At 50.5% G+C, this 10,261-nt stretch overlaps 3 protein-coding genes across 13 annotated transcripts; 1 reads left to right on the top strand and 2 right to left on the bottom strand.

Moving 5' to 3' along the window:
- Positions 1 to 316: 316 nt before the first annotated feature.
- Positions 317 to 3,792, bottom strand: LOC306830517 (uncharacterized protein). 7 transcript variants are annotated; one of them, XM_079354075.1, is made up of 5 exons: positions 3,687 to 3,792; positions 2,354 to 2,836; positions 1,998 to 2,074; positions 1,461 to 1,700; positions 317 to 1,044 (listed from the first exon to the last, which is right to left on the bottom strand). In XM_079354075.1, exons 1-5 carry the CDS (start codon positions 3,784 to 3,786, stop codon positions 790 to 792), a joined length of 1,155 nt encoding a protein of 384 aa, XP_079210201.1. In that variant the 5' UTR covers positions 3,787 to 3,792; the 3' UTR covers positions 317 to 789. The 7 variants fall into 7 exon arrangements, with proteins under 7 accessions (XP_079210201.1, XP_079210200.1, XP_079210206.1 ...); XM_079354074.1 differs by having other exon boundaries at positions 318 to 1,044; positions 2,354 to 2,839; XM_079354080.1 differs by lacking the exon at positions 3,687 to 3,792 and adding an exon at positions 3,113 to 3,133 and having other exon boundaries at positions 318 to 1,044.
- LOC306830535 (dual specificity protein phosphatase 14) lies at positions 3,160 to 5,059 on the top strand. Of its 5 annotated transcripts, none has more exons than XM_079354105.1 (3): positions 3,160 to 3,238; positions 3,999 to 4,345; positions 4,620 to 5,059. In XM_079354105.1, the coding sequence occupies exons 2-3, from the start codon at positions 4,035 to 4,037 to the stop codon at positions 4,849 to 4,851; spliced, it is 543 nt and encodes a 180-aa protein (XP_079210231.1). In that variant the 5' UTR covers positions 3,160 to 3,238; positions 3,999 to 4,034; the 3' UTR covers positions 4,852 to 5,059. The 5 variants fall into 5 exon arrangements, with proteins under 5 accessions (XP_079210231.1, XP_079210230.1, XP_079210233.1 ...); XM_079354104.1 differs by lacking the exon at positions 3,160 to 3,238 and adding an exon at positions 3,329 to 3,413; XM_079354107.1 differs by lacking the exon at positions 3,160 to 3,238 and adding an exon at positions 3,329 to 3,413 and having other exon boundaries at positions 4,029 to 4,345.
- A 198-nt stretch (positions 5,060 to 5,257) lies between these two features.
- Positions 5,258 to 10,190, bottom strand: polr2d (RNA polymerase II subunit D). Its single transcript, XM_079354114.1, has 4 exons — positions 9,940 to 10,190; positions 9,511 to 9,691; positions 9,285 to 9,380; positions 5,258 to 5,606 (listed from the first exon to the last, which is right to left on the bottom strand). Exons 1-4 carry the CDS (start codon positions 10,016 to 10,018, stop codon positions 5,528 to 5,530), a joined length of 435 nt encoding a protein of 144 aa, XP_079210240.1. The 5' UTR covers positions 10,019 to 10,190; the 3' UTR covers positions 5,258 to 5,527.
- Positions 10,191 to 10,261: the final 71 nt, after the last annotated feature.

A 10,261-nucleotide genomic window follows, 5' to 3' on the forward strand; every position in this document is an offset into this window, starting at 1 on the left:
TCCTCATTTTATTACAGTCAGCCCACATGGACCAATCAGAGCCCACTGTCAGCTGGAGCTTAAACCCTCATGACATCATCAGTCTGTGAAGAGTTACAGGTCACATGATCTCCTCCTCTCCAGCATGTGTGTGAAGTGTGTGGATCTGTAAACGGCCTGTTTGAGCACAGAGAGGCTGGACTGACCTGGTCCTGGGGGGTTTGGAGACAGAGACATGTTGGGACTAAATGTTTCAGCGTTTTGTTTTTTGGGTTCGGGTCTCTTCTCAGTTTATTGAGACCTCGGTCTTCGTCCTCGGCCAGGTCAATCTTAAGAAATACTTTTCATCTTAATGGAACTTCCTGGTTAGATAAAGGTCTAGAGACGTTTGGGATCAGAAGAAGTCCCCTAGACTTTGGTTCAGGTCTTGGACTCTGGTTTGTATAAAGCTGAACTCATCTGAGCTCTGTTGTCTCATTGGACGATGTTTCAGTGAATTCTGAACACTCTGTTTTCCTTCAAGCTGTAATACAACCTCCCACCACTAGTCGGCACTGAAGCCGTGGACTTGGTCTCTTTAGGATCCGTCTTTGAACACGATGAGCTGATAATAAAGACGATCAGAAACACGACATGTTGAACAACAGATGAGTTTATTAAGTTTGTACCAGACGTCTTTGCCCGGTCCAGACTTTAAAGGGTTAACATGATCAGTCCTGATTCTGGTTTCTTTGTAACGTCGAGTCAAACCGGCCGTGTCTCTGCAGTCCTTCACCACGGACCAGGACGGGGATCGAACCCGCCACTCCTTCACAGCTCTGGTGACCAGGCTGCTGCTGGTCGCTGCGTCTTCTCTCTCAGGTGAGGCAGGACGGCGTCCCGGTAAAACACCTCCAACCTGGACACGGTCTCCTTCCACAGGTCGGGGTCAAACGTCACTGGGACTATGGCCGTCTCCTTCAGGGTGAAGACCACGAGGTCGGCCCGCTGCAGACCCGTCACCGCCAGCTGACACTGGATCTGTGTGAAGTAACTGTGAGACCTCTTCAGACTGTAGACTGGGGACTGGAAGACCAGAAGGGGACGTTAGAAACCAGGTAGGCACAATTAGGACAGAGACAGGAAGAGGACCACCAGGACAAGAGGACCACAAGGACAAGAAGACAGGAAGAGGACCACCAGGACAAGGAGACAAGAAGAGGACCACAAGGACAAGAGGACAGGAAGAGGACCACAAGGACAAGGAGACAGGAAGAGGACCACCAGGACAAGGAGACAGGAAGAGGACCACCAGGACAAGGAGACAGGAAGAGGACCACCAGGACAAGAAGACAGAAAGAGGACCACAAGGACAAGGAGACAGGAAGAGGACCACCAGGACAAGGAGACAGGAAGAGAAGGTCTAGGACAGGACATGGAGGGGACGGCAGGGACTTGGGAAGGACAGAGACATTGTAAAAACAGTGACATGATTCTTTTACCTGTCCTTCGTCGTCTTGTATTTCCAGACAGAAGGCGCGGTCGTCCCTGCAGGCGTCCTCCACTCGTCTCTGTCTGTGTTTGTAGGGACATTTCACCTCCAGACAGAGCAGCCTCTCTCCGGTCCGGCTGTCCGTCACGATGCCATCAGGACTCGCAGCTAGCCATGCTCGCTGAGGGTCAACGAACAACCCGCAGTCCAGTACGGAGACCGGCTGTCCCAACGCCGCGCTCTTCAGCCTCTGCAGGATGACATCATCACCATCGTCTTCATCACTGAGTTTTTACTTTCTATAATTCAGTTATTATCAGAACATCAGAGAGTAAGAACAACACGAGCAAGGATTGGACACATGCTGACAGGAAGTGACCACACATGTTGACAGGAAGTGACCACACATGTTGACAGGAAGTGACCACACATGCTGACAGGAAGTGACCAGAGGAAAAGCACAACACTGACGGCAGCTCTAAGCAGAATAGAGACCGTCTTTAAAGGTCGTTCTTTATCAGGACCTCATCAGGTGTCTGAACCGTACCTGGTACCTGCGGACCGCCTCAGCCTCCATCTGGACCCCCCAGGTCATGGCTCTGGTCTGGATGCTCCGCCCCTCACCTGCAGGCAGAGTAATCAATCACTTAGCTTCTATCACTGATCGTCTAGCGCCCCCTGCAGTAACGCCTTCATGTTCTCAGTCTGTGGATTCAAGTCCTCCAATTAGATTCTAGAAGTAGGTCAGGCCACGCCCCTAATTATGCAAATGTGTGAATATCATGAATATAATGAAAACAGATGTGTTATAAAAAAGTGAAGTGTAGAAGTAAAGAACCGGTCTGGATGTGACGAGGGGTCCGGTTGGGTTCTGAGGGTCCGTGAAGCCTCATGTGGTCCTACCTGTGATGGCGGACAGGTAGGAGGTGGGCGGAGTTCTGCTCTGTCCGTTGACGAAGTGGCAGCGACTGATCTGGTGAGCCACGGAGGCCGTGATCCGATTCTTCCTCCAGGAGAACCAGTCCTGGTTGGTTCTCTGTCCTCGGGTCAGAACCTCCACCTGCTCCACAACACACCTGTCCAGACATACGGCCACACCCACAGGCACCTGCTCAGGTGAGGGAGGGGCTCCGTCAGGGGGCTGAACTGTGGCTGCTTCCTTCAGTGGTTTCAGAGCAGCAGGTTCTGGATCGACCCGATGGTTCTCCTGGACCGCCGTCATGCTGGCGTCAGGGGGTCGCTCACGAGCTGGCCTAGTCCTCTGAGCCCGACTGCTCCTGGTTCTGGTTTGTCCTCCGTTTGCAGGCATCTGGATGGTGGGATGATACCGGACCTTGGGGATGATCCGCTCTGTGTTCTGGTTCTGCATTTTATGAATCCGGGTCTCTGCTGGATCACAGAGTTCATGTTCAGGATGATTATTATTATAAAGACAAATGAAATCATGTGATTATAGACGTGCTTTGAAGTTCTAATGAAACAGGAAGTGGAAACATGTTTGGACTGTTATCAGACGAAGTGTTAATAAAGTTTTAACTCTTTAGATCATTAAAAAAACAGAAACACGTGGGATTTAACTTTGTGACATCATTTAAAGGAAACAGATGAAGAACAAAGATCAGGATGAAGTGAATCTAGAGACTCGCGGACTAACTGAGTGACCGGAAGTACAGGAACACCTCCAGAGAGCACGTGCAGGGTAGCGTCACGTGATTTAATAACACAGAGAGAGGAACAAGCTGTTAATAAACACTTACATCCTACTGAAGACTCTCAGAGTTTATTAAGGTGCGTCCCTGATGACGTCCCTGATGACGGATCAGACAGACAACCCGGAAACGGTCCTTTGCAATAATAACAGTTTTATTTTGAAAATCTGGAAAATGACGGTCGGAAGTTCCGCCGGGCTTGTTTGTTATATGAAGACGCGTTTTAAAGCCGGAGTAAATAAACTCATGTCCAGGTAAGAGACAGACAGAGACAGAGTCCGTCCACATGAGTCCGGAATAACGAGTCTTTGACCCACGGACCCGGGTCTCCTGAGATCCGCTTTCAGGATTTCAAACAGACTTCAGTAACAACACTATATCAGACGTGTTTCATACTGGACTCAGACTGACAGAGACAGGACACACAGGACCATAGACCGGAACCTTCATAGACCAGGACCTTGATACTTCCAGCCTGTGGTGTGAACGCCTGACCGGTTAGTAAAGACAGAGACAGCTGGTCTTACCTGAGTGTGTCGGTCTGAGGACAGAAGAGAAACTGACTGACTCACTGTCCCGTGACTCTGTGTGCGCGTGCCTGCGCGTGCGCGCGCGTGTGTCAGACATGCCTTGAACATGACTCAGTGGCTCAGTGGTTTCTCCAGGAGGTTCGATTCACATCAAAAGGCTCAGTGTGTGTTTTATTCTGAAATGTATAAATTGATGTTTTGGACTTGTCTGACTTCCGGTCCCGGTTGTTCTGTTCAGCTTCTTTTACAGGTGTTACATCACGTGACCGTCCTTCTCCGCTGGTTACAGCCCTCAGCTTTGTCTTGCAGGTGGACGTGTCTCTTCTTGTCCTCCTGCAGCCGCTCATGTCGGTCTCTCAGATCCGTCCTGGTCTGTTCCTCAGCGGCCTAGACCCGGCCCTAAGCCTCGCTGTTCTGTCCAGCAGGAAGGTCACGCTCGTGGTTAACGCCTCCGGGCTGGACGGCGTGTCTTACCCTCAGCTGGACGGCCTGCAGATCCTCCACGTCCCGGTTCAGGACCAACCCCACGCCCCCCTGGGACACTACTTTGACGTGGTGTCCGAGCGCATCAACCAGAACAACACGGGGACGAGTCTGGTCCACTGCACGGCGGGCAGGAGCCGATCCCCCTCCCTGATCATGGCCTACCTGATAAGGTAACCCCCCCCCCCCCCCATCACCATGGTAACGCATTTGATCTAACTTTAGACTCGTCTCCAAACTTTCTGCTTCAGTCTAAAATACATCTATAATATTTGAAAGGTTCCGGTCTGAACCACAGATCTTTAAAAAGATGAGTTTTATCAGTAGACAACATGGACGGAGCGACGGAGCATGTAGACCACTTCCTGCTTATCAGATAGATAGAGGAGCTCTGGTCCTGGTCCTGGTCCTGGTCCAGTGAAGACCTGACTTGGATTGTGTTTGCAGGTTTGAAGGTCTCAGCCTCCGTCAGGCTCATGAACTCATCCTGGAGCAGCGACCGTTTGTTCGACCCAACGCCGGCTTCTGGAGGCAGCTGATGGACTACGAGAGGACCAGGACTGGCAGGACTACGGTGAGGATGGCGAGCACGTCCAGCGGAGTCCTGCCTCAAGCTCTGGAGGACCCCAAAGACTTGAAGGACTTGGACTCGGCTGGGACATACTGTGTCAACATCTGACAAACGGACCAGGACCCAAGTCAGGGTTCCTCCCTCCATGTTTCGTCTCTGGGTGGGCGGAGCTTAGCGAGACAAACGTGGACAAAGCTGAGGACGACACCTGCACCAATCAGGATCTGGCAAACTGTGATGGCACTACTTTAAGCAGCGGACTCATCTCCACGTCATGTTCTCTGTAGTGATCCGCTCATGTTGTATAAAAGTCTCTTTAAAGAAGTGATTTGTATTTGGAGCACGTCAGAACATCAAACAGACGTCACAGCTGGAACACGTCAGAACATCAAACAGACGACACAGCTGGAACACGTCAGAACATCAAACAGACGACACAGCTGGAACACGTCAGAACATCAAACAGACGACACAGCTGGAACACGTCAGAACATCAAACAGACGACACAGCGAGTACAAAAAACTACAAATCAGTTTATTGTGACAGAACAAAAAAAAGATCCGATCACCTTTGTGAGACTGTTACGTCATCTGGTCACATGGTCAGTCAATTCAAGCTCAATCAGTTCAGGTCAGAAAGTAAAACATATCAAACAGTGTGAGGGAGGACCAGGACCTGAGGGAGGACCAGGACCTGATGGAGGACCAGGACCTGAGGGAGGACCGGGACCTGAGGGAGGACTAGGACCTGAGGGAGGACCAGGACCTGATGGAGGTCAGGGACTCAGTACTGGAAGCTTCTCTTGGTCTGGATGTCGTCGAGGATCTGCTGCAGCTCCTCATCCTCAAACCGACCCTCCAAACTGCAAACACACAAAACACACATAAACATAAACACACACACACAGAAGTCTGCAGCAGGTAAACAGGCTGTAACGTCTGCAGCAGGTAAACAGACTGTAACGTCTGCAGCAGGTAAACAGGCTGTAACGTCTGCAGCAGGTAAACAGGCTGTAACGTCTGCAGCAGGTAAACAGGCTGTAACGTCTGCAGCAGGTAAACAGACTGTAACGCCTGCAGCAGGTAAACAGGCTGTAACGTCTGCAGCAGGTAAACAGGCTGTAACGTCTGCAGCAGGTAAACAGACTGTAACGTCTGCAGCAGGTAAACAGGCTGTAACGTCTGCAGCAGGTAAACAGGCTGTAACGTCTGCAGCAGGTAAACAGACTGTAACGTCTGCAGCAGGTAAACAGGCTGTAACGTCTGCAGCAGGTAAACAGGCTGTAACGTCTGCAGCAGGTAAACAGACTGTAACGTCTGCAGCAGGTAAACAGACTGTAACGTCTGCAGCAGGTAAACAGACTGTAACGTCTGCAGCAGGTAAACAGGCTGTAACGTCTGCAGCAGGTAAACAGGCTGTAACGTCTGCAGGTAAACAGACTGTAACGCCTGCAGCAGGTATACAGACTGTAACGCCTGCAGCCGGTAAACAGGCTGTAACGTCTGCAGGTAAACAGGCTGTAACGTCTGCAGCAGGTAAACAGACTGTAACGTCTGCAGCAGGTAAACAGACTGTAACGTCTGCAGCAGGTAAACAGACTGTAGAGCCAGCAGCAGGTAAACAGACTGTAACGTCTGCAGCAGGTAAACAGACTGTAACGTCTGCAGCAGGTAAACAGGCTGTAACGTCTGCAGCAGGTAAACAGACTGTAACGTCTGCAGCAGGTAAACAGGCTGTAACGTCTGCAGCAGGTAAACAGACTGTAACGTCTGCAGCAGGTAAACAGACTGTAACGTCTGCAGCAGGTAAACAGACTGTAACGTCTGCAGCAGGTAAACAGACTGTAACGTCTGCAGCAGGTAAACAGACTGTAACGTCTGCAGCAGGTAAACAGGCTGTAACGTCTGCAGCAGGTAAACAGACTGTAACGTCTGCAGCAGGTAAACAGGCTGTAACGTCTGCAGGTAAACAGGCTGTAACGTCTGCAGCAGGTAAACAGACTGTAACGTCTGCAGCAGGTAAACAGGCTGTAACAACCTGCAGCAGGTAAACAGGCTGTAACGTCTGCAGCAGGTAAACAGGCTGTAACGTCTGCAGCAGGTAAACAGGCTGTAACGTCTGCAGCAGGTAAACAGACTGTAACGTCTGCAGCAGGTAAACAGGCTGTAACGTCTGCAGCAGGTAAACAGACTGTAACGTCTGCAGCAGGTAAACAGGCTGTAACGTCTGCAGGTAAACAGGCTGTAACAACCTGCAGCAGGTAAACAGGCTGTAACGTCTGCAGCAGGTAAACAGGCTGTAACGTCTGCAGCAGGTAAACAGGCTGTAACGTCTGCAGCAGGTAAACATGCTGTAACGTCTGCAGCAGGTAAACAGACTGTAACGTCTGCAGCAGGTAAACAGGCTGTAACGTCTGCAGCAGATAAACAGGCTGTAACGTCTGCAGCAGGTAAACAGACTGTAACGTCTGCAGGTAAACAGGCTGTAACGTCTGCAGCAGGTAAACAGACTGTAACGTCTGCAGCAGGTAAACAGGCTGTAACGTCTGCAGCAGGTAAACAGGCTGTAACGTCTGCAGCAGGTATAGAGACTGTAACGTCTGCAGCAGGTAAACAGGCTGTAACGTCTGCAGCAGGTAAACAGACTGTAACGTCTGCAGCAGGTAAACAGGCTGTAACGTCTGCAGCAGGTAAACAGACTGTAACGTCTGCAGCAGGTAAACAGGCTGTAACGTCTGCAGCAGGTAAACAGGCTGTAACGTCTGCAGCAGGTAAACAGACTGTAACGTCTGCAGCAGGTAAACAGGCTGTAACGTCTGCAGCAGGTAAACAGGCTGTAACGTCTGCAGCAGGTAAACAGACTGTAACGTCTGCAGGTAAACAGGCTGTAACGTCTGCAGCAGGTAAACAGGCTGTAACGTCTGCAGCAGGTAAACAGGCTGTAACGTCTGCAGCAGGTAAACAGACTGTAACGTCTGCAGGTAAACAGGCTGTAGAGCCTGCAGCAGGTAAACAGGCTGTAACGTCTGCAGCAGGTAAACAGACTGTAACGTCTGCAGCAGGTAAACAGACTGTAACGTCTGCAGCAGGTAAACAGGCTGTAACGTCTGCAGCAGGTAAACAGACTGTAACGTCTGCAGCAGGTAAACAGGCTGTAACGTCTGCAGCAGGTAAACAGACTGTAACGTCTGCAGCAGGTAAAAAGACTGTAACGTCTGCAGGTAAACAGGCTGTAACGTCTGCAGCAGGTAAACAGGCTGTAACGTCTGCAGCAGGTAAACAGGCTGTAACGTCTGCAGCAGGTAAACAGGCTGTAACGTCTGCAGGTAAACAGGCTGTAACAACCTGCAGCAGGTAAACAGGCTGTAACGTCTGCAGCAGGTAAACAGGCTGTAACGTCTGCAGCAGGTAAACAGGCTGTAACGTCTGCAGCAGGTAAACATGCTGTAACGTCTGCAGCAGGTAAACAGGCTGTAACGTCTGCAGCAGGTAAACAGACTGTAACGTCTGCAGCAGGTAAACAGACTGTAACGTCTGCAGCAGGTAAACAGACTGTAACGTCTGCAGCAGGTAAACAGACTGTAACGTCTGCAGCAGGTAAACAGACTGTAACGTCTGCAGCAGGTAAACAGGCTGTAACGTCTGCAGCAGGTAAACAGACTGTAACGTCTGCAGCAGGTAAACAGGCTGTAACGTCTGCAGCAGGTAAACAGACTGTAACGTCTGCAGGTAAACAGACTGTAACGTCTGCAGCAGGTAAACAGGCTGTAACGTCTGCAGCAGGTAAACAGACTGTAACGTCTGCAGCAGGTAAACAGACTGTAACGTCTGCAGCAGGTAAACAGGCCGTAACGTCTGCAGCAGGTAAACAGGCCGTAACGTCTGCAGCAGGTAAACAGACTGTAACGTCTGCAGCAGATAAACAGACTGTAACGTCTGCAGCAGGTAAACAGGCTGTAACGTCTGCAGCAGGTAAACAGACTGTAACGTCTGCAGCAGGTAAACAGGCTGTAACGTCTGCAGCAGGTAAACAGACTGTAACGTCTGCAGCAGGTAAACAGACTGTAACGTCTGCAGCAGGTAAACAGGCTGTAACGTCTGCAGCAGGTAAACAGACTGTAACGTCTGCAGCAGGTAAACAGGCTGTAACGTCTGCAGCAGGTAAACAGGCTGTAACGTCTGCAGCAGGTAAACAGGCTGTAACGTCTGCAGCAGGTAAACAGGCTGTAACGTCTGCAGCAGGTAAACAGGCTGTAACGTCTGCAGCAGGTAAACAGACTGTAACGTCTGCAGCAGGTAAACAGACTGTAACGTCTGCAGCAGGTAAACAGACTGTAACGTCTGCAGCAGGTAAACAGGCTGTAACGTCTGCAGCAGGTAAACAGACTGTAACGTCTGCAGCAGGTAAACAGACTGTAACGTCTGCAGCAGGTAAACAGACTGTAACGTCTGCAGCAGGTAAACAGGCTGTAACGTCTGCAGCAGGTAAACAGACTGTAGAGCCTGATGTGTGGTGTAGGGGGGATGTGGATCAGACTGACCTGGGGATCAGGGCTTTGGCCTCCTCAGCAGCTTCAGGACAGAGGTTAGCTAAACTGGCTAACTCAAACTTATGGAGCTTCTTCTGCAGGAGGAGGCTGGAGAGAGACAGAGAGAGAGAGAGAGAGAGAGAGACACAGAGAGAGAGAGAGAGAGAGAGAGAGAGAGAGAGGTCAGCTCCAGGTCAAACTCAGACACTCACACAGGAGGTGACAGGTGTGCTCAGACCTGCGCACGGCTGTGATGGTCTCGCGGTTCTTGAAGCGGCTGAAGCGGGCCGTGTAGTTCAGGGTCTTCATGAAGACCTCTGATAGTTCCTGCTCGTCCTCTGCGCTCTCGTTCTGCTGCTTCCTGTGCTCCAACAACATGTGAACCTCCGAGTTCAACAGAGTCTCCGAGTTCTCAAACTCTGTGACCGCACACACACACACACACGCACACGCACACACACACACATATACATATATACACACACACACACACACACACACACACACACATATACACACACACACACGTACACACACACACATATATATACACACACACACACACACACACACAGATGTCATCTTGTTACCATGGCAACAGTCTAACGCTTAGTAACTCTTCAATATGAAAAAGTGAAGGTGAATTGATGAAGTAGATTTTAGAGACCTTTGGGAAACAGCAGCTGAGAAGCGTCCTCTTCTACGTCACCGACGTGAGTCGGAGCTGCCCCGCCTCCAGCCGCCATCACGGAGCACGTGAGCAGAGAGCTGATAATCTTCGTAGTTTGTGGATGACGTTTGTGAAGCTGTAGCAGTTTAAAGAAAGAAAACAACGGAGCTGAAAGGCGCCTTTTAGTCACACCGAGACACAAACATTCATATCCGGGTCTCCACGAAAACACTTCCGGTGTCACGGTTGGTCATGTGACCCGCCGCTAAATGTGTTCGTGAAAGGACCCCAGTTCACTCCTAAAATACCTTTATGTGTT

The sequence above is a fragment of the Symphodus melops genome (genome assembly GCF_947650265.1).
Source record: "Symphodus melops genome assembly, chromosome: 10".
Classification (NCBI taxonomy): Eukaryota; Metazoa; Chordata; class Actinopteri; order Labriformes; family Labridae; genus Symphodus; species Symphodus melops.